At 56.0% G+C, this 23056-nt stretch overlaps 1 protein-coding gene across 6 annotated transcripts in view; it reads left to right on the top strand.

The window, feature by feature from the left end:
* WSCD1 (WSC domain containing 1) overlaps positions 1530–23056 on the top strand; it is a 45735-nt gene continuing 24208 nt past the window's right edge. For 3 of the 6 annotated variants that reach the window (XR_001299984.2, XR_002337332.1, XM_005669147.3), the window contains exons 1-6: positions 2691–2966; positions 3262–3470; positions 12096–12779; positions 17011–17125; positions 17456–17640; positions 22314–22435. Coding sequence is in view for 4 of the 6 variants with exons in the window: in XM_005669147.3 (XP_005669204.1) it covers positions 12353–12779; positions 17011–17125; positions 17456–17640; positions 22314–22435 (849 nt within the window). In the remaining 2 variants the exon portion in view is untranslated. Of the gene's footprint in view, positions 1698–2690; positions 2967–3261; positions 3471–10038; positions 10259–12095; positions 12780–17010; positions 17126–17455; positions 17641–22313; positions 22436–23056 lie in introns of those variants that run through there. The other 3 variants (XM_005669148.3, XM_003483088.4, XM_021067717.1) reach the window with 3 other exon arrangements.

Here is a 23056-nt window from a genome sequence, read left to right as displayed (position 1 = left end):
TCCGGTGTTGCCATGAGCTGTGGTGTTGGTCATAGATGCGACTCGGATCCTGCATTGGTGTGGCTGTGGCATAGGCCGGAAGCAACAGCTCCCACTAGACTCCTAGCCTGGGAACCTCCATATGCTGCGGGTGTGGCCCTAAAAGGACAAAAGACAAAAGACAAAAAAAAAAAAAAAAAAAAAAAGACGATGGAGCCAGGAGCTGAGCACAGGAGGTGGGATTGGTCCAAGAGTATAGACCCAGACTAGAGAGGGAGGGAGAGGGACGTTACTCAGCAATAACTGGACGTGTGTCAGCTCCCTCGTGGGAGCACCATAGAAACCCCTGTGATATTAAAATATCTTCCCCTAATTGCTTCTGGGACATGGACAGAGATGGTATGCAAATGCCTATCAAAGAGGCCACGGGTGTTGAGCGGCAGAGGGTGGGACTGGGGTTGGTGGGCTTCTTCATCAGGCCTGGACCAGGTGACTTCTCACACTCTCTTCTCTGTCACCATTGCCACAGAGGAGGACCTGCTCCCAACCCTGAAACACTTCTGGCCATTCAGACACCTTCTAGGTGGTCCAAGCTGCAGGACCCAAGCCCTTCTCCACTGCTTCCTAGATTGTTTAATGCATCTGCTTTGTCAGCATCTCTCGCAGATTCAGCAGGTGCTCCTGTTTCCCACACAGAGGCCTTGGGGTGTGCCCCCGCAGGGCTTTGTAAAGCAGGTATAGTGTGACATGGGGCACAGAAATGGCACAGATGCCCCAAAGCCTTTTTGTACCTTTCCTTGCGGTAGCTCTCCTTCCCTGGTGGCAGCCACTCCTCAACATGAGTCTCCTCTCCCAAGTGGCTGCTGCAGGACAGTGCCTGGCCTCCTCCCAGAGGAGGCAGCTTGAGTTCCCGGGGGCTCTACCTGTTGTAATATGCACACCACCTTCCGGCCTCAGGAACTTCAGCTGCCAAGTGGGCAGGTGAAGGCCCGCACCACCTATCACGAGTTTTAAGTGAGACCACGGGTGTGAAAGAGTTAGGACTAGCTTCGCTGGCACGAGATGTGTGCGGGGCACTGGGCCCATGCTTAGAAGGACTCTGCCCTGAATTTAGTCTTCTGTTCTCATCTCTTGAAATTCTTAATCCTTTTTGAACAAAGGGCCCATTTTGCATGGGGCTCCACAAATTAGGTAGCTGGTTCTGGAGAGGGCTTTGAAAATTGAAACACACTGCAAAAAATGTATAGTGGGTTATTGGTGTTAGTAATAATAGCCACACACACATTCACACTCCCAAAGGGACATGTACAGGGCCTTTTCTGGAAGCCAGTATTGCCCCTCACTGCCTGTGCCCTCTCCCAGTTCTGCCAAGGGTTCCAGCGCTGCTAACCCTTATCCTCAGGAGCTGACTCTGCTGATTTGGGCACTTGACCCGACTAGCTGGGCAAACCCAAGGAAGTCCCTTTCCCCTCTGGGTGACCTCCGTAAAGCGGAGCTCTGACTGGTCCCCAGGCTAATCCTTTCCCTGCCCGCCCGCCCTCCACCTGTTGAAAATGGGCTCCTCTGAGCCTTGCCAAGCAGCGCTGCCCCTAGCGGGAGTCGGAGGCACGGAACTCCCTTTCAGGAAGACTTGGTTACAGCCATGCCTTCCCCACCTGCTCCCGCAGCCTCTGCTGGTCCTCAGCCGCCCGCGTGAGCATCTCAGGAGCTAGCCCTGGGTGAGGACAGGGTCCACCAATGCACCAGACAGGGCAGGGGTGGCACTATGGCTTGGGGACTTCTGGGCAGCAAGAGTCGGGTGTGGAGGGGAAATCCTCAAGGCTGGATCCAGCGCTTATTTTAAAAGGGGATTGTGTCCAGTAGCGTGGTTGTATGTCTGTGTGTCTGTGTCAGCACCCATCCACCTTAGTGTTATGTGTGTGTCTGTGTGTGTACCTGTGGGGCACTGTCTATACAAAAGTGTGTCTATCAGTGGACTCCGGGGTGTGGGTCTGTCACCATAGTTCTTGTGGGGCAGTGTAGCTGGTGGCAGAGCCCTGAGTGTGTAGGCATGGGAGATGTTGTCAGTGTATTTGTCCTGTGGGATAGTGATTCTGTGGGTGACTGTCTCGGACAATGCGTGTGTGCGTGTGCATGCATAAGGACGTGGGTGACAGTGTCTAGCTCTGCATGGGACAGTGATCCAGTGTATGTCTGCCTCTGTGAGTTGGTATCAGGATGCTACAAACTGGGTGGTGTGTACATGTGTGCCCGACACAGTGTCCCAGTTTGTTTCTGAACGATTGGGACAGAACCCAGTGTGTGTGTTGTGTGTGTGCATGTGGGTGTCAGAGTGTCTCTGAAGCACTGGTTCAGTGTGTTTGTATCCATGTGCGCCTGTTCCTGTGTGTTTGGGCAAGTGTGGCAGCGAGCTCCTGTGTGTGGTAGTGCCCAGTGTGTTTGCGTAGACGAGTGTTGGTGTGCGCGCCAATGGATTCGCCTGGTGTGTGAGACTGTTTGTGTGTGTGTAGGTGTCAGCGTCTTTGCACGGCAGCAATGCGTGTCGCCGCGCCCGGGTCGGCTGGTTCCGCGGATTTGGGCTGGGGGTGGGCCACGACCCCTCCCACGGGTGGCGGGCGGCGGGCTGGCCGGCGCCTCTAGGACCCGGCGGCGGCCGGCCGCTGTCCCCGGGCCGCGCGAGTGAGCATGTGCAGAGCCGGGCGCCCGCTAGCCTGCCGCCCGCCACCCGCCGCTTGCCGCCCGCCGCCCGCTTGGCGCCCGCTAGCTCCGTCGCCGCACCTCAGCCCGGACGTCCGCAGCCCAGGGAGCCAGGCGGCGGCGCCCTGTGCCCAGGGCGCGTCCGGCCGCTCCTCGCCGCGGGCCGCCCGGGGACGTGTGGGCGCCGAGGGCGCTTGGGCTCTGAGCACTGCGGGGCTGCGGGCTCGGCGCCCCGGGGAGGCGGGCGCGTGGCCGCCAGAGCGAGTGCCCCAGCCAGCTGCGATCGCGGGGTGAGTGCGGTCCCCGGTGCCCCAGCCGGGACCCCAGCGCGGGCTGCGGGCAGGGTTCCCCCAGCCGCGGGCCAACAAGTTTGTGTAGACGCGGCTGGGAGCGCGGCGGGGCTGCACCTGCTCTGGCTGCGGGGCGCGCGGGCTGGGGGCGCCTTTCGCTGGGCCGGGGCGGCTTTGCTGGGGAGTGTGTGCGCGTGGAAGGTGGTGGGGGGAGGAAGCGCTTCGGAAGGAGCGGGATGGGGCCGGGGTGCGCGAGGCAGTTTCCCAAGCCCCGTACCCCTCCTGGAATCCTCAGAGACCGTCCGTTTCCCCGGAGGGAGTCGCGAATTCAGGCCCCGGGAAGTGGGCGAGGACAGGATTTGGGGTGCGCACTGACTCTCCTTGGAGGAGACGTTTACCCAGCGGCAGCTCGGTCTCGTTTCGCTACCACGCCAGGCTTCCGGTCAGAGGAGGGTTTTCTCCGTCTCTTGGTGAACTTGAACGGAGGCTCGGCAACGGCGAAACGTACGTATTTTGTCCAGAAGATTACCCCAAGAAGAGCTTTGTATCTTTCTAAGTGTAGATGGAGACTCAAGACTAGAGGCTGCTAATTGCTTTTATTTCCGTTTCTCCTGAGAAGCCTCCTGGGGATCCCGTGCCCCAGGGTAACCTCCAGGGTGTCTGTTTTCCTGAGCATCTGTGCCCAGGATTGCTGCCTGCTCCATGCTGGCTCGCCCATGGGGAGGCAGGGTTGGAGAGGGAGCCCTCTGACCCTTCTCTGAGCAGTGGGGAAGGCTGGAGGTAAGAGTTCTAGCCCCCGCAGCCCTGCCCTGGGATCCAGCTGCTGCCCACACTCGCCTGGTCCCCAGCTGCGCCCAAGATGGACAGACTCTGAACTGCACTGTACTTTTCTAACAGGCTTAGATGCTGCCATCCCTGTGGTCCCAGGAACGCATGCTCCAGTTTATGGAGCACCTGGGTTTATCCTGTATTGGAACACCATGGTTGGGATCAGGAGATGAGGGCCTTTTTGTTTTCCCTTCTGAATTGCTTAGATTCTGGGGCACAGGAAGTGAGGGCTGGTGGTGAGGGCAACGCAGGAGGCAGAAAGCTGGCTCGCTCTGCTCTGTCTGCCTGCCTCTACCCGGTGGTCGCAAGTGCTGGAGAGAGGCCAAGGGGGAGGTGTCCCACCAGCGTTCCCTCACCGCCCCAGCTTCCACTCCATATACTTAGCTCTGGCCTACAGTCCCTTGTGGAAGGTGCCCCAAGTGGGCCTCCAGAGCCCAGCGGTTCTATGGGGACCAGCAGCTGTGTTGGTCTCCATGCACACTCACTCAGGGAATCTTGGCAGGCAGCTGGCAGGTGGCTTGAGCCTGTCAGCCTCATCTTCCCCAGGAGAAGCCCCTGGCCCTCACCTGTGGCTGTGTCCTCCTGTCTTCAGCGGGGACCATTTCCACAGTTCCTCTGGAAGAATGCCTTATTTTGGGGTAATGAGATTCCCGCTTTCAGTGGGCCTTGGAGCCCCATGATGTGGTGCTGTCCTGTGGCCTGTGGCATGTCTGGCTGGAAATGAGGAGATGCCAGCATTGGGCAGAAGGCCAGACCCCTGCCCCCTTCTTCCTGTCGGCCTAGGCAGGCAGAAGTGGATATTGGGGACCACCAGTTGATTGGCTGCTGAAGCCTGAGCCTCTGAGTACTGGGGTGGGGAGTGAGTCACAGAGCTCCTTCCCCAGAGTGGCTGCCTGAACAGTCAGCCCCGAGCCTCCAGGCCAGGATCAAACCGTGTTCAAGCAGCACTTCTCAGGAAGCTGTGATTCTCTTTGTAGACACTCGGTCTTGTGTTCCATCTGGCTCAGACTCTGGTCAGCCTTGGTGAGCCCTGTTCCCGGACCCTCCCTCTGGAACCTACAGAGGCCAGGGCAAAGGACTCAGTCCTCAGACCTTCAGGGTCCTTATCCATAGGTTGTGGGTGATGATCAGACCCACTAGCAGGGGCAGAGCTGGGCGGGAGGCAGACCCTGTTCCTCTGGGGAGTGAGCTTGAATGTGACCCTGGACTGCCTTCTCCCTGGGCCTCACAGTCTTGTTGTCACACTAATATCTGTTGGAGGAAGCTTTCACAGTCAGCATGTTGACATATCGTCTGGAAAGTTGTCGGAAGGGTGGCGCTTTTAGAGAACGTGATTGGAGGGGAACTTGGTTCTCCCATGTGGACATGAGACTGGTTGGAAGAATGGGCTAGATTAATTTTGAAAACCTTAAAATACTCTGTGCCTCTTGGTAGCTGTTTAGGCCTCTCTCCTCCACTTTGATTCTTTTTCCTTGCTGCCGGAAAGTCATGCAGTGCCCGAAGGGTTCCGAGGACAGGAAGGCGCAAGGCGTCCTCGACCCCTTCCCACTGCCTAAGCCTCCATCCCGGTGACTGCAGGCACTGGGGCAGAGCCAGAAAAGGGTGGGGCTGACTTTGGCTGGAGACCGCACCTGTTCCCCCAGATTTATCCCAAGTGGGGTTTATTTATCCCACAGTGGGGTTTGGACAACCCTCCAGAGTTTGCCACTTGGTGAGAGAAACATAAACATATGAACAAAATAGGGGTTCTGCTAAAGAGGTGGCTCAGAGAGAGCCTAGAAGGGTCTGTGATGGGCTCTTGCAAGAGTATGTTGGGCTCCAGATCAGCCAGCTAAAAAGGGGGAACTGGCAGGCCCCACCCCCACCCCCACCCCCCTGCCCTGTGCTTTGTCTTTCTTTGCAGCCTGGCCTCTAGCAGGGTGCCTGGGGGGATCACCATTCCTGGAGTTAAACATGACAGAACCCAAAAACCTGAGTTCAGTCTAGCAGTAGCTGTTTGTCTTTGGTCAAGTTAATTTGCCCCCCGTCTGTCTCAAATTCTGTGTCTGTGATGGAGAGGAGGATGATTCTGACTTCTTAGGTTTATGGGAAGATCACTGGTTCATTCATTCGGTGACCTCTCGATTCTTTCAGCACACTTGGGAGAGTGTGAAAGTCCCTTGCAATGTCTTTGCAAGAAGATTTAATTTTATTTATATGAACCCCAGCACTGGTTTGCTGGAGAATTCCACCTGTCCCTGGCTACTGCTCTTTGCGTTCAGTGGAATTTTGACCTTACTATTATGTTTTATACCTTTTTAGCTACATTTCTTATTTTCCACCTTTTTTCTTAAGTTCTGAAGTCCAGAAGGTCAAAAGATTTGCCTCTTCAAAGGGAGGGACCCTACCCCGTCCCATTTCCTGGACCTTGTCCCACCCCAGGGCCCAGCACATCTATATTTAGTGGGTCCTTTGTGCCCTTTCTGAGCCTCCAAGACCCAGAGGCCTGGGACCCTGGGATGAGGGCAGCGTGACCTATAGAATGGGTGGATGGCCAGTGGGCACAGATTTCTGGGGTGTGCCCTGTGCCTCGCCAGGGCACTGACTGTGGCACTGACTGTGTCTACCAAGGGCTCACAGGCTGGGTGGAGAAGTGGGCAGCATGGCTGGGAGCTCATAGGCTGGGTGGAGAAGTGGGCAGCATCGCTAGGAGCTCTGACTCAAGTCAGGACACGATACCCAGAGCATCCAGCCTCGCCATCCAGCGCCAGGGAGCCACTCTGCTCCAGGGATCAGGAAGGCTTCATGGAGGAGGTGGCATTGGAGCTGAGCCTTGGTGGCCACAAAGCATTTCAGAGCCTCAAGGTGGGGCGCAGGCATCCCTTGCTGACCTGAGGGGGACGTGAAGCATCACATGCTGGCCAGTGGGGCATAGAGTTTGGGAAGGAAGTTGATGGGGGACTGAACCCGGAAGGGCCACTGAATGCCAGGCTGAGGCACTTGAACTTGGTCATCTGAGTCCTGGGGAGCCATTGCTGGCTGTGGTATTGCCAGTCTTGGTGTTAGAAAGCTCCCTTTGTTATAGTGCTGGGAAGGGCCAGCCTCTTGGAGAGGAGGTGGGGTCCAGATGAGCCTGAGTTGGGCAGAGACACCGGGGACAGCTAATTCAAGGGCGCCGAGCCCTGCTGGAGGCTCCCCCGTGTGGCTTTGCTGGGGTCCCGAGGCTGAGACAACCCCCTATCCGGGCTGCCAGTTGGAAGCCTGGGCTCAGAGCTGCTGGGACCATGAATGCCCATCTCCTTTCTAGGGAGCAACATGTTGGTCCTTGTCCTTTGTCTTTAGGGTTCTCAGCCTATGAGTGAACCACCCTGGATTCCCCCACCCCGGGTCCAAGCCCTCTTTGCAACGGCCCCAGCAGCTGAGGTGCCTCTGGTGGGGCGGCAAGAGTTCGTCTCCCCTCCCCTCCCCTGCCAGTCCTCTCTAGTGGGGGGAGAGTCATGGGGTGGTAGAGTCGCATAACTGAACCCCAGTGGCCACTGGTCAGGCCTGGGCCATCCCTGAGCTCTTTCTCCAGCCCTCAGTTCCCCGGGGGCCACCTCCTGTCCCCTCCCTGTTGCCACCACCCCTCTCCTGCTCAGTGCCTTGGAAACCCCGGTGTGGTGTCATCTATCCAACCCCCCACGCTTCAGGCTCAGCCACTGCTGCTGCCTGGACCCAGATAACCACAAAGTAACAGCTAAGGGCTCCAGTTGTCTGCTCCCTCCCCTGCACCAGGCTCTTGCTCCCTCCCGAGGCCCCCAGAGGGAATTCAGAGTCTCCCGTGCCCCTGCCCCCACCTTTCCTCTGGGAGTGATGCTCTAGTGGCCTCCAGCAGACTACTGGGCAGGGTGCTGGGGGTCCTCCTTTGTCCAGCCTAAGGCTCCCTGCCCAGCCCTGGTGCCCCCACCCCAAGGCCAGAACCTCAGGCCAGGATGGAGCCCCACCCCCCTCTATTGCCCTGAAGCCCTCCATGTGGTTCCCAGATGGGAGGTTTCACATCTTGGGGAAAATGGTCCAGACCGGCAGAGGAGGGGTGGGGCCTGGGAGGCAGGCTACTCACACACAGGGAAGCCCCTGGGAGGTCTGGCTCCAGGGATGCCCTATGAAGCGCCATCTCCGGGAGCTCTGTCCTGGCATGTTTTCTAAAAGGTGCTGGTGGAGGCACACTGAACTGCTTTTAAGAATCAACCTCGCCTGGTGTAAAGCCAAAGCCAGTGTGGGGAGAGAGGCAGGCAGCTTAGTGAGCAGGGGGTGGGCTCTGGGAGGAGGAGACCCAGGTCTGAATCCTGGTTCTGGATCATCTAGCTTTGGCCAAGCTGAGCTTTTGAGACCTGGGGTCTCAAATGGGGGTGATCAGGGCATCTGCCTCAATGGGAGACTTGGGGAGGGGGGTCAGTGAGATGGTGCAGGTGAAATACACGACCCAGCTACAGGTGCTTCATAAATGGTGGCATTGAAAAAGCTAGCGGTTGCTCACAGCTGTCTTAGCCTGGGGGCAGCTTCAAATATGGATGGGGTTCTGGGCCCACCCCAGGGAGCTGGGGGCTAAGAGGATTGAGGGCAGCTCATTTCACCCAGGGCTCAGCTGCTCTAGGCCTCTTGTCCAAGTTTCATTGTTTGCACCCGTAAGTCACGGGCTATGGGTAACTAACAGCTTACTCTTTGATTCGATCCCACAACTCCCTGATTCACTCCCATTTAGCAGATGAGGAGCTTGAGGCTCCGTCCTATGCAGTGACCTGTTCAAAGTGGATTTGTTATAATGGAGGGCCTCCTGGCTTTGGGGTGCAGCCAGTGCAGCTCTGGGGCCATGGTTAGATACCCCCCAGGTGTTGGCTGCTTCTGGTATCCAGCTGCCTCATGGCTTGGCTGTGAACCTTTATACAGATGCTGCTCATGGCCCAGCCCACCCCAGGCCCTTTTCACCTTCAGTCACTCAACAAACATTTATGGGCACTGCCCTGCTGGCTGGGTGCTGGGATGTGTGGATGCGGAGATAAATTGGGGGTGATCTGTGCCCTGGGGGAGAGGAGAGCATGGCAGAGAGTGTGGGACAGATGGCTGGCGAATGTAATATCAGTGGGAAGTGGGGAAGAAGTCTGGGCAGGGACAGGGAGTGGGATGGGGACAGGTTGCTAATTCTTTGGGTGTGTGGGTCCCCTGTCCTGCTCAAGGCAGGTGTTCTGGGCTGGGAATCGGAGTGGCAGCCTGCCTTAGAGGAGGCTGGCTTCATTGAACTCTGGTCTAAAAGGAGCTGTCCCCACCTCCCCAGACCAGGGGTGGCCCCTCTAGGAAGGGGGTGGCTCCAGAGAGGACTTAGTGAAGGGGGGGGTGCTTGGGGAACCCGGGTATGGTCAAATCCCAGGTGTTCAGCCCTGACAACACTGCATCCCACTGCAGTCTACCCTTCTTCATAGCATTTCCCAAGTCCTGTCTACACAATGTGTATGGAATTCAGGCCACATTCTCGGCTTCAAAATTCTGAACTGTTGATCCATTGCCCACCTTTTGGCTCCATCTCATCAGAACCTTTCTTCCCACAGCAGGAGGCCTCTCTCCCCTTTTATTTCAGTTTTATAGGATTTTTTTTTTTTTTCGCTGAGAGAATCCCAGCCTTGTAACCAGAAGCTTTTTGCCAACAGATCTGCAAACCCCTCTTCACAGAATTGCAATACGAGCAGGATAACATGTAAAGCTCAGGCACCCTTGTTAACCTCTGTGCATCCATAAGACCCAAACTGGGGAAGCTGTGTCCTTTGTGTCACGCATTGCTCCGCATCTGCTACATTTCTGGCGAGGCTCCCACAGCTCTGGATAAGTGGAGTTGGAAACTTCATTGTCCTAAGACTCCTCACAGGAATATGTTTCTGATATCAGGATCTGCCTATCAATGTATCTTTTCATTCATTTAAAAAAAAAGTATCAGAAATAGATGGCTGAGCATTTATGCTGCTGGGGGCTGGAATTACCAAGATGCAAAGGATGTGGCTTCTAGCCTGGATTCAGTCACAGTCTTGCAAGGATGACTGACAAATACAGGAACAATTAAAATGATCCTAGGATGGAGTTCCCCTTGTGGCTTAGTCAGTTAAAACCCAACTAGTATCCATGAGGACTTGGGTTTGATCCCTGTCCCTGCTCAGTGTGTTAAGCAGCCGGTGGCAGCATGGGCTGTGGTGAAGGTCGCAGACGTGGCTTGGATCTGGCGTGGCTGTGGCTGTGGCGGAGGCCGGCAGCTGCAGTTCCAGTTTGAACCCTAGCCTGGGAACTTCTGTATTCTGTGGCTGTGGCCCTAAAAAGCCAAACAAGAACAATGATTATCCCAGGCTGGTGAATGCTGGGATGGGGGTTGGCCCAGGCTGTGGGAAGGCAGAGAAATCTACACCAGTGGTGGCAGTCAGGGAGAACTTCTCAGAGGAAGTGAACCTTGGAGGATACACAGGGAGGTATGTGCAAGGCAAGGAGGGAGAAAAAGACAGTGCAGTGTACTCAAAGGTACCAGGGGAGGTATGCTGTGGTCGCTCTGCTGGACCGCGCCGTGTGTGTGTGTGTGTGTGTGTGTGTACATGCATGTGTCATGGGAAAGCAGAAGGAGAGGCCCTGGCAAGAGAGGAGCTGGCTGGGCTGGATCAGGAAGGGGCCTTGTATGTCATGCTAAGGAGCTTGGAGTTTATCCCCAAAGCCACAGGGAGCTATTGAAAGGGGTTTTAAGCAGGGGAGCGCCATGATCAGATTTGCGTCTTAGGAGGATCACCCTGGCAGCCTGGTGGAGGAGGGATTGGAGGGGCCAAAGCTGGAGGCAGGGAGATCAGTCAGGATTTCTTGGGATTTTCTCTGCGGTTTTTACAAATCTGACGAGGCTGGCCGGGGTGGGCCTGGCGCGCACTGGCTTCAAGAGAAAAGAAAAGCTCTGGAGACCCGTCTGAAATGGCCCCGGACTCAGAGTTTAATTCCACCCTCACTGGAGGATTCCCAGGCCTGCTGCCCCTCCCCCAACCCAAAGGACCCCCACCCTGCCCCCGCCGCTGGATCCCCCTATTCTTGGAAGCCTCAGAGCCCAGCAGCACTCAGCATTTAATTAGGAAGGGTGGTGCTGGTCCGGACCCCCCCCCAGACCCTGGAATGCCAGGCCACAGGGACCCAAATGTTGTCTTTCCTCTCACACCCAGCCACTGTCCCCAGGGCACAGAGCAGCCATTGAGGGGTTGCTCGGGCCTGGCGGAGGTCCCAGGCCTCGTTAGTTACAGGCACTGGCTTAGTCACGCTCCTAGGAGCCTTTCTACCGGGGACAAGCCCGTCCTTGTGTTAGGGGCAGCCCTCACCCAGCAGCCTGACTTGTGGCAGCTGTGGGACCCTCTGCCAGCCCCTGACAGTGCCCTTCAGAGGCGCCACCAATGGAAACCAAAGGCCAGCGTTGAGAGCTGAGTCCTGGGGAGTGGAGGAGCACCCCAGAAAGGCTGCTCTGAGAGCCCTCCTGCCTTTGCCACGGCAGGTGCCTGGCCCTGGATGCTCTTCTGTTCTGTTGGTTCTGACCTGCTGGCTTCAGGCTACCTGGGAAGACTATGAAAGCCCATTCTCTCCCCAAGCCCTCTCCTATGTTAAAACCAACCCACCTCTGCAGAAGCATTTCCCAAAGATAGCGTGCAGCCCAGTGCACTCTGGGAGTCAGCAGATTGCACGCCCGTATTGAGCGCCAGCTGTATACTCATGTCCTGGGTTGGGTGCACAGGTAGGTGGTGGAGCCTTATTACAGGCTGGGTTACATGGGGATTCAAAGTATAGCCTCTGAATGCAGACTGTTCCAAACCTTGGCTCCTCTGCTATCAGCTGAGAGACTCTGGGGAAGTTACTTTGCCCCTTTGGCCCCTGTTTGCTCATCTATAAGTGGGGATAATACAGCATCTCCCTCGGTGGGTGAGATGATCCATCAAGTGTTTAGCTCAGTGCCTGGTGTGTAGGAAGGATTCAGTACAGCACCGCTGCTGCCATTCCTCTTCCTTACTGCTCTCATTACTGGATCTTCCTCCTGCTCCAGGGTTGAGTATTAGTCCCATTTTACAGATGAGGAAGCTGAGGCCCAGAGAGGTTAAGTAACCCACCTGATGGCACACAGCCATCCAGTGGCAGAGCTGGGATGGGAACCCAGCTGTCCGTCCAGCACTCCTGCAGCACAGCCAGCTCCTTTGCTGAACAGAGAACAGGAGTGTGGGGCTCCTGACCGTGGGGCAGTGGGAAAGGTGGACCCTCCTACTGTATCTGAGCTGTCTTTCTCTTCTCTTCCAGGTTTCTGAGCCAGGAGATGAGAGTAACTAGAGCTCAGGGATGACAAGGTTCTGCAGCTGCGGGGCCCAGAGGCGAGAGATAAATGATGATGTCCTTTGAGCACCCGCTGGAAACTGGGCAGGAGGGACAGTAACCCCAGGAGAGCGTAGGCCTTGCAGGGACGCGGGGATGACGCCTCTGGAGGCCCCAGCCTCCCTCCCGCCTGGGTGGTAGGAGCCTTCCCCGGGCTCCAGCCTGGAGCCCTGCTGCTCAGGGGCATGGCCAAACCTTTCTTTCGACTCCAGAAGTTTCTCCGTCGGACGCAGTTCCTGCTCTTCTTCCTCACGGCCGCCTACCTGATGACCGGCAGCCTGCTGCTGCTGCAGCGGGCCCGCGTGGGCCTCCCGCCTGGCCCCCGGGCGCCCGGTCCCCTGCAGGCCTTGCCTGTGGCCGCCGTGGCGCTGGGTGTGGGCCTGTTGGACAGCCGAGCCCTGCACGATCCCCGGGTCAGCCCAGAGCTGCTGCTTGGCGTGGACGTGCTGCGGGGCCCCCTGGCCAGGCCCCGGCCTGGCCCCCGCTGGCTCCGCAGCCGCAACTCGGAGCTGCGCCAGCTGCGGCGCCGCTGGTTCCACCGCTTCATGGGAGACTCGCAGGGGCCGCCTGCCCTGGGCCCAGAAGCCCCCAGGCCAGCCACCAGCAGCCGAGGTAGGTGCTCAGCCCTGAGGCCCCTTACATATGCAAGCTACTCCCAGGAGCCCCATGTCAGGTCATAGGATCAGTGTCCCCTCTCCCTGGCCCTTGTAGCAGCCTGAGAAGTAGGCACTGCAGGCCCTTGGCCTTCACACACCGTCCCTTCCGTCGGCTCTGCAGAGGAGAAGGGCCTGGGAGGGGAAGCCCTTTGAGTTTTGCTCACCCCCCAGCTCGGCTCACACTTGGCTGGAGGTTGAGATGTGTGAGCATCTTAGAGCCGAGACAGACCTCAGCTTGAATCCTGGCTCAGCCCCAAACTTGTGGCATGACCACGTCACCTAACTTCTCCAGGTCCCTCGGAAATCAAGGTCGAGTTTCCTGCCCCAGGGCTGCAGCAAGGAGTGAATGTGATAACACAGAGCAGCGTTTTGCAAAGTGGGGTCTCAGCCCAGCAGCCTCAGCACCCCCTGGGAGCTTGTCACAAGGGTATATTCTCAGGCTCTCTCGGACTTACCACGTCCTAAACTCCAGCAGGCACTGCTTACTTAAGTCCTCACTTAAAGAAGCAATGGAAGGGGCTGCAGTGAAAGCTGAAGAGATTGTGATGAGATTAAACAGGACAGGTTGTCACCCATTGTAGATACACCAGCGGTTTCTGCCCTGAGCCCCCAAGTGGCCTCTATACTCTGGCTGACCCTCCCCAGTGACCACCAAGCCTGGCGTGAAGGGTTAGTGCCTGGTGGAGCAGGACCGGTCAGGTTCTGGTGTTGAATGGTGACAGTTCTGACGGGTTGGTGCCCTCCACAGGTTTTTCAGTATTTGGATAGCTGCCAGGATTGCAGGAAGAATTTGCACCCTGAGGGGCTGTGGTGTCCCCTGGCTGGAGATCTTCAGAGAAAATGGGGAGAGACAGGCACTGGCCCGAGAACCGTCTGGGAGCCCCCTCGCCCTCTGGGGGCTCCTTGGGCCCTGTACAGCCAGGCAGGCCTCGCTGGTGGAAAGTGGCCCACTGGCCAGCCCTTGGGACAGCTGCTGGGGCTGCAGACAAAGAGGGCGTCTCTTTGAGGCCGGGCAGCCCGCCATCCTCCTGCGAGGGGATCCGGCAGCCGCGGAAGCTGCAGGAGGCCCCATCCATCACTGGGCATTTCATTATACCTTGGACAACATCCATAATGGAATAAAATGTCAGTAAGTTTACTGGGGGAAAAATAGTAACTTCTCCATAGCCAGTTTGTTTTTTATTGATAGTAATTTCCAAAGACATTCCAATATCTCCAAAGCCATCGTTAATAGCCTCACGGCCTGTCCATTTTGATGTGCAAATGAACAGATGCGGAGTCACAGACAATAATGCATCGCCTCCATTTCAGCCGAAAGTAATAAATCCTCCTCAGAATATGTCCCCATGCGTCCTGGGAAGTCCTTTCTTTCTTTCTTTTTTTTTTTTTTTTTTTTTTTGCACATTTTCGCCTGTGTCAGGGAGTTAGAAAAACCATTCATTATTTTTCTAGGAAAAGGGGCTCATCTCCTCCAAACAGAGGGGGAAGTGTCTGCATCTCAGGACCTCGCTCCAAACTGAGACAGGGCAAGCCTGCCATGGGTGTCCCCTCCAGCTGGTCATTTCCACCCAAGGGCCAGCCAGTAGCTGGATAGCCACCTCTTGTCTTTGAAGAACCCCAGCCCGACTGCTTGAAACTATTTCTTTCTCTCTTATTAACGTGTTCAACTAATATTTACGGAGCTATCATCACCCTTGGCCCCAGGTTAGAGTGTAGGATCAGAATAATAATAGCTATTACTTATCTGAGCATCTGTTATGTGCCAAGCATTGTTCTGCCTGGATGTACATCTGTTATCTCATTTAATTTAATCTCCAAACAGCCCTATGATGTCAGCGGTGCCATCACCGTTTTAATGAGGAAGGATCTGCATTTCAGGGAAGTAGCGCTGTCTAAAAATGTTTACCATTAATACTGATATATTGCCAATGAAACCAGTCGCCACTGAACCTGTACTCTGTGCATCAGATGCTTTCCATGCTATCTCGTGGAATTCTCACAAGCACTCCATGAGTTCCACGGGACCCCATGCCCATTGAGCAGATGGGAAAGTGGAGGCTCAGAAAAAGGTGGTGACGCGTTCCAGGTCACACAGCCAGATAGTAGTGGAGCCTGGATTTGAATCTAAGTCAGCCTGTTCCCAAAGGTGTGCCCTCCTGCCCCTGCCGCCAGCTTCCCCCCCAAACATCTGCGTGCCGGTCTCAGCCTTCAGGGGTCTTGAGCCCAGGCACTTTTAGAACTTTCTGGTTAATTTCCCATCAACACTGATAAATGTTTCACAACCCCTGAGCCTGTGTTCTGGATGTCTGCTTGAAAGCTGTAATAGAATTTCTTCTTTGCTGAGCAACACACATCAGAAATTTCTCAGATACTAGTTTTTTTCTACTTAGTTGGTGGGCCGAGGAGAATGATTGATGCTCACTTATCTGGGTGAAAGCTCTCTGGCCTTGGTCGTCCTGAGCCTTCGTAAAGAGAGAGGGAGATGCTTGTAGGGCCTGGGTATCTGGGATCCCGAGTAGAGGGGCGGAGCCTGTGTCCACGTACGGATCCTGGGTGTGGCCACGTGTGTGCTTATGGGCATCCCTGGTGACGGTGGCCTGGAGAGGTCCATGGCCACCAAGGGTCAAGACCCTGTGGCAGACATGGAAGCAGGTACCCATGGCTCTCTCTGCAACCCCGGTGTTCTCTAATCTGAGGCCTCCGGGTCTTCAACCATTCCTGGCCCAGCAGGGAGCCCTGACTCCTGCCATCTCGGTCGTCTTCCATGGCCTTGCCTTTCTTGACCTCGGCCTGGGAATGGCAGGTTGTGTAGCCAACAGCCTTGCCCCTCCTTGTCTTTAGGGCTCTCTGCTCCCACTCTCGCGCCCTCACCGGATGTCCACGTGGGGTTTAGCAGCTCTAACCCACCACTGGCATCGTGCCTGACCCTGGTGAGTCCCCAGCTAAGGAGAGGGTGTGTTCCTTGCCCTCAACGAACCTGAAGTTGTGGTACAGAGACAGGACACACAGGTATACCTGATTTTTAACTACAACAGTTAATGACGAGGATCTGGGAGACGGCAAGTGTTTCAGACACTCAGTGTGACAGTCCACAGAAAGGAGAGGCCATAGTGACACGGAAGGAGCCAAGAGGGAACAGAGGGTGGGAGAAATGAGCTTGGGTGGAGAGGGGTCATTGACCATTGGGCGCGGAGGAAACCGAGGCACAGAATGTTGAAATGATTCAGTCCAGATTGAAGTGTGGTGTTCACACCCGGGAAAACCGCTGTGGATCTGGGCTGCAGAAAATGAGGCCACAGACCCCCTCCTCCAGGTCCCTCAGCAGGTGGCCCTGAGCCTCTGTTTTGGGCCAGGTTCTTGGCAAGAGTCAAAGGCAGTCTCGGCTGATCAGGGAGCCCCTCTCTGGCAAGTGGGATGGTCACTCCCCAAGAAGCCCTCTGGGAGCCGACAGGCTGTGGGGGGGCTTTGGGTGAGCTGAGCACAGCCATTCCCCGGGGGATGGGCATCTTTATCACAGGTGCCCAATCTGGATCTTGGCACAGCTGTCGTGGGTGTATGTTTCCAGCTGGGACCGTGTGGCAGTGTGTTTGCACAGTTCCTTCAGCACGCCGAAGTGCATGTGACATTTACACACTAATGCACTTGTTTAGTACGCAAGGTCTCCAGGGTTTTTGTTTGTTTAATTAGTTTCGTGTTTTGGGCCATGCCTACGGCATGAGGAAGTTCCTGGGCCAGGGATCAAACCTGGAGCAGTGACAACTCCAGATCCTTAACCCACTGAGCCATCAGGGAACTCATCTCCAGGCTTCTCTGGGCATCTCTCTTGGTGTGGCAGGGCAGGGCTGTTATAGGTTCCCACTGGCATGTGCACAGTTGAGTCAACATTGCCGCGGCTTTGTGGAGTCTTGTCCCCCAGTGTCCCTTTCCAGGGATGTGCCTGGACCAGCAGAAAAAAGTTGTATTCTGGCCGATGCCAGGCTCCTGACAGGGTGTCTTGGGGGGACAGTGGCCATGAACTGAGAAAAGGGGCAGGAAGAAAACAGGTGGAAGTGTCCAGAAGCACTTCAGATTGGACCACAGCCTCATCCCTGGGCTTCTCCGGGAAGCGCCTTAGCCAGGGTGGGCCCAGGGCTAGGACCCTGCCTCTTTCAGGGACTTCAGTCTCTGCTGTGCCTCCCCGCCCGCAGGCACATACGTGGGGTGCTTCAGTGACAATGGCCAGGAGAGGACTCTGAAGGGGGCCGTGTTTTTCGACTTGAGAAAGATGACCGTCCCCCACTGCCAGGATGCGTGCGCTGAGCGGTAAGTGTGGGCCCCTGACCGACAAGTCCGCTGGAAATGGGGTTAAGGGTGAGTGCCAGAAAGTGGGAGTGGTGTCCCCTGAGGTGATAGTTCAGCTGCCAGTTGGCTGTCATAGTGTACTTAGAGCTCAAATCATCAGATCCCAGTTGTCAGGAGCAAAGAGGTGGCAGGGGTTATGGAAGGAGCTCTGGGCTGGGTGTCAGGAGACCCATGTTCTTGTCCTGCTGTGCCAGGGACCCCGCCTTATCCTGGCCCCACACCCAGCTGCCGAGCTTTGATCCAGAGCTCTGGGTCAAGGTCGGGACTCACCCCGCCCCGCTCTCCCCGCAGGTCCTACCTTTATGCCGGCTTGGAGGCGGGGGCTGAGTGCTACTGTGGGAACCGGCTCCCAGTGGTGAGCGTCGGGCCAGAGGAGTGTAACCACGAGTGCAAAGGGGAGAAGAGCTCTGTGTGCGGGGGTGTGGGCCGGCTCTCCGTGTACCGCGTGGAGGAGCTGCAGCCCAGCTCGCGGAAGCGTGAGTGTGCCCACCTCCCTGAGCTCTGTCTGTCCCCTGCTCTGCCTCCGCTCCCGCATCCGCAGCCCCTCATCCAAACTACATGGCCCAGAACCCGCGCTTCCCCTTCCTGAAAGGCTCCTGGCGAGGAGTGGGGTTAGGGTCTGCCGAAGGCTGCTTGAGTTCATGACAGGCACATATTTCCTTGTCCCCTGAGGGAGGTCCTGGGCCTGCGTGTGTCTCCCGTGCTGTGTGGCCTCAGGCAGCTTGCTTCCCCTCTCTGAGTTCCAGTCTGTTTTGTAGAGTGCAGAGGCAGACTTCAATTTCTAGCAACAGGGCAGACCAGATGGTCTAAAAGTTTCCTAGCTAGAAAACATCTAGAAATGCTGGGTGAAATTGAACAAATGTTGTTTTAAATGCATGGCTGAACTAACAAGAAAATAAGGAAATCCCTGGCTCCAGGAATGAAGCAGGAACTAGGAATCTCGGTGGCGAGGTGAGGGTCAGAGAGGATGCTGTGAAGCCCTGGGAATCTGCAGGGGGAAGCCGCTGGTCTTGGCAGCCACACGGCGTTAGCATCTATGGAGGACAGAAAAGGAGGCTCTGAGCCTGTCAGGGGAGGGAATTGAATTGAAATCGCTGCATAAAGTCAGATTTTTGAATTTGATTCGATTTGAAGTTTTAGATTAAAAAAAGAACCACCTGCCAGTTCAGAGAGAAAAACTTGTCTGTTTTGACCTGAGGTTCAATTGAAAAGATTTCCTAAGAATTTTTTTTTTTTTTTTTTTTTTTTTTGGGGGTTAAGGGCCTTGCCCACAGCCTATGGAAGTTCCCAGGCTAGGGGTTGAATTGGAGCTGTAGCTGCCGGCCTACACCACAGCCACAGCAATGTGGGATCCAAGCCACTTCTGCGACCTGCACCACAGCTCACAGCAACACTGGATCCTTAACCCACTGAGCGAGGCCAGGGATCAAACCCACATCCTCATGGATGCTAATCGGGTTCATTACTGCTGAGCCACAGTGGGAACTCCTTTCTAAAAATTTATAACCTAAGCATTTATAATTGCAGGTTGGTGTTTGTATGAGTGGTGTGGTTCAGATTTATGCTATTTGCTTGGTACTGAAAGCTCTAACGTGAAAACTGGCTCTGCGCCACCTCAGGGGTACCCACAGAGGCAAATGCAAAAATCTCTCTTGGGAGCTGGGCCACCAACCCAGGTGTAAAGAGTTCCCGTGGGTAAATTCTCACTGAAGATGAGTTTACAATTCAGACTTACAGAACTCAGGAGGAATTACTCAACCACGAGGGAGAGTAAGCTAATGGATCAAACAGCAAGACTGAGTCTCCCAGAATTTCACCTGAAAGTGCTATCAGAGATGAGGCGTTCCCATTGTGGCTCACCGGATTGGGAACCTAATGTTGTCTCTGTGAGGACATGGCTTTGATCCCTGGCCTCACTCAGTGGGTTAAGGATCCAGCATTTCGGCAAGCTGTGGCATAGGTTGCAGACGTGGCTCAGAACCAGCATTGCTGTGGCTCTGGTGTAGGCCTGCAGCTGCAGCTCTGAATTGACCCCTAGCCCGGGCACTTCGACATGCTGCAGGCGCAGCCAGAAAAAAACAAAACAACCCCCCCAAACAAAACAAAAAACAGAGATGACACATAGGGTACAATATTCAGTATCTTGTAATAACCTGCAATGGAAAACTATCTGATAACTGAATCACTTTCCTGTATACCTGAAACACTGTAAATTAACTATATTTCCATAAAAAATTTTTTTAAGTAGAGGTGACAACTGAAGGGGGCCCAGCTGGATGCATGCGAAACTCAGTTTGTCTTCATTACAAGACAACAAGCCCTGAATCCACTTAACATAATTACAAAATGCTTTTTTGTAAAATTATGTGGCTGTGTGTATTTGCACCTTTGAGGGGCCGTCCTCTTCCTGAGTGGGAGGAGCCAGGCTGGGGAGGAGTCAGAGCTGGGAGACCACCCCCCAACCCCACCCCTGCCCCCCGCTACTGGCAAGAGTGGGACCTCAGATGGTGGAGGCACAGCCCAGCATCTGGGATCCTCAACTCATGAACTCAACCAACCTCTGGCCGTGGACTGGGGCTCCAGAAGAGCCCTGGTTTCTGGGAGAGCTTTCTTAGTGGCGAGTGAGTTTGCCAGGTGGTACAGAAGCCCAGCTCTGAGAAGCATGGGTGAACCTCAGAGCCAACCCCAGCCACTGTCTGTGGGGTCAGAGTGATGGGGGCAGTGGCTCAGTGCTCAGACCCGCCCAGCTAGGCTGCTGAGGTGCTTCCTGTATTCAGACAGGATGTGTCTGGGAATAAGGGCTCCTCAGATGGGGGGATGGGGACGGGGGGGAGATGCTGACAACACACTCTTTACAGATTCACTAATGAGGCCATTTGCTCATGGACACCTGCTCTGTGCTAGGGTCTTGCCATGGTACATGGACGTCTCAAGTCCCACTCTGTCACCTGGGCATCCACGTGGGCTTTCTGAGGACCCAACTGCTTCAAGGTGGCTTTTTGGACCTTTCATTTTCCTGAATTGTAAAAATATTACCTCCTTCCCCCCTGCCTTGACCCTCACCCTTGCCCGCCAGGAGGATCAGGTCTGTGTGTGGGTTCCAGGCTGCTCTGCCAGCTCCTCCTGCCCGCTCAGCCACTGACTCTTAGTGATCCGTATCTGGCTTCAGAGTGCCTGCTGGTTTAGGGTCAGATGGCCCAATCATTCCCGCCAGCCTCAGATCCCGAGTCCTCTAGACCGGATATCATGGTTCGTGTTGAAATAGTTTAAAAGCCACCCCTTCCGGCAGACCATGGAGCCCATGCGGCTGGCCTTTGCCTGCCCGCTCACCTCTCTTTGTCAAGAGGTGACCAGGTGACCCTGTAGCTGAAATATCAGCTTCTCACTAGCAGGGAGCTCTCAGAAGGAGTGAGACCCATGAATGTGCTCCCGGGGTTGGGACTGGGGGAGGTGCCGAGCAGGTCATCAGTAGCTCCACCCTGGAGGCATCCTTCTGCCCTGAGTGGCCCTGGGGCTCTCGTCTGGGAGCAGGGGGTGTGGAACGGACTGTGCTAGATGACAGCCTCTTCCCCGACTGTCACAGCTCTGAAGTCTAGAGGCAGCTGATGGTCCATCTCCAGCAGTGTCTGGTAGCACTGACCTGTTACAGCTCATGCTGCCCACCCTCCATCTGCCCCACTGCATCCAGCTCCTTCATTCAGTCAGCACTTATTGGGCACCTGCTGTGTGTCAGGGTCAGGGCTGGGTGTGGGCATCCCAGAGGTGAACCAGATGCAGCTTCCCCCTGCCCTGGCTACAGGAGGTGCTCACTGAAACACTCCCCAGCACCCCAGCACCCCAGCCAGCCCACCTGTCCTGCTCACCCTCTCTTGCCACGTGCCCCGCAGTCTGTCTCCCTGGTCCCACCCCCAGCGCAGCTGACCAAGGACCACAGCCCTGTCCATGTCAGTATTTTGTTCTTCTGGAGCCTGGTCATGCCACAGGATAGGACGGAGTTCTGGGAGCCCAGCACGAGCCATCACCACCCCTTACAGAAGTTAGGGCAGGAGGCTGTGGGCAGCATAGCTGCGCCGGGGGCTGGCAGATGGGGGTACGTTGCACCTCAGAACAGCTCTGGCTGCCGGGCATTATGGAGGTGAGGGAGCGGAGTCTCTGAGTCCGAGACATGCCCAGGCTGCTGCCCGAGCCCCTGGCAGTGCCAGGACTTGATCCCAGGCCTGAGGATGCTTGGCCTCGACTGTTTTCCCAGCAGCAGTCTGCTGTCCTCCACCTGTGCCCTGATATCCACAGTTGGCCACGGCCAACTGGATGTTGGTCCTGCTTTGCAGTTTTGCCCAGAGAGAGCCCTCCCACCATGGTGCTGGCTGACAAGGTGTGGCAGGCGGAGAGGACCGGGAGAGATGCTGAGAGCCCAGGAGATGCTGTGTTCAAAGGAGCATGGGCTGAGAGGCAGGGCGCCTCCTGGAGAAACTCTGATGAGTCTGGAAGAAATAGAGCAGTTGGTACTGGAACATTCCAGAAGGTTTGTTCCGCACCAAGGAAGCCAACTAGGAAGCTGGACTTTTCCACCAGAAGGTCTGGAGAACAACTTGGCAGGGGGTTTCGTGTGCACCACGGGCTTGAGGAGTTTCCTGGAATTTGGTGGGAGTTCAAGATCAGAGAGAAAGCAAAGGGTGGTGTGACTTGATGGCACAGCAAGAGACTGTGGCAGAAGTTCAGATTTCCACATCTGCTTTGCTTTGTGTGTGTGTGTGGATAGGACAGAATGTTCCAGAATGGGTCACCTAGTGCAACCTCTAGCAGATAATGGATGCACACTCCAGATTTGTGGAAAGAAGGAGGGAAGGGAGGGAGGGAGGGAGAAAGGACAGGCCTGTCCCCCGAGAGCTGGCGGGAGAAGCAAGATGTGAGTTCAGCAGTTTCAGGCCAGAGGTCCCTCATTGGCGTCCCTGGGAGACCAAGGGTCTGGGGCCCAAGGTTTCTCTCAGGAGCTTGACTTGACTGTAGCCTGTCCGGGCAGTTTGCACCTCTGAATCGAAATCTGCCTCTTCTGAGCATACGTGCACCTGTTCCCAAAGCCACCGTTTCCCCCTGTGACTCCGAACGGCGGCCACCACTTCTCACCAGAACTGCATTTCCTTCTCTGCAGGGAGGACTGTCACGTACCGGGGCTGCTTCCGACTGCCAGGGAATGTCACACATGCCTTCGCCGACTCCCTGGTACAGGCCAACGTGACAGTGGAGACGTGCTCGGGGTTCTGTTCCCAGAAAGTAAGAGCAATTCTGATTTCACAGCCCTGTCCTTTAACCGTCCCGCACGCGTGGTCTCGGAGAGGGGGCAGGGGCCCGGGCCGGGCTGCAGATGTCTGTTCTCAGAGCCTGGGTGGGAGCCGAGGAGGGAGGTGGCGGGCGACTTGGCAGCGTCACAGAGGATGCCAGCAGGGATCCTGCTAGCGCCGTGATCCGAGGCCGGGCGGGGAACCGTCGGTGAAGGTTGTAAAGCTGAAAGAATCCTGCCTTTCCCAACGTGAGCGCTTGGCACGCATGTCAGATGTTAAATTGACTTGGTTTGGAAGCAGGAAGATGCTGGCTTGGGACTTGGGGAAAGCTGATGGATTTTCTGTTATTTGCACTGACAGCCTTGGGCCATGACTCCGATGTCGAGAGCTGTAGTCACTCACGTACCCCTGGCTCAGCCTGGGCTGAGGAGTGGAGTGCGAGCCTGTGCAGGGGCCGGGCTGGGCACCAAGGGCCACTGTCCCTGCATTGCCTGTCAGCTCTAGGGTGGGAAATGTGGGTCAAGGCCAGATGGCACTTGCAAGAGGCAGGACCTGGGTGGGATGTGAAGGGGACCACCAGGCCACCCACAGAGCTTTGCCACCCAGGGCTAGA

This window comes from Sus scrofa, chromosome 12 (assembly GCF_000003025.6).
Source record: "Sus scrofa isolate TJ Tabasco breed Duroc chromosome 12, Sscrofa11.1, whole genome shotgun sequence".
Classification (NCBI taxonomy): domain Eukaryota; kingdom Metazoa; phylum Chordata; class Mammalia; order Artiodactyla; family Suidae; genus Sus; species Sus scrofa.
Note: the sequence above shows the minus strand (reverse complement) of the source record. Positions and strands in the feature narration are given on the sequence as shown.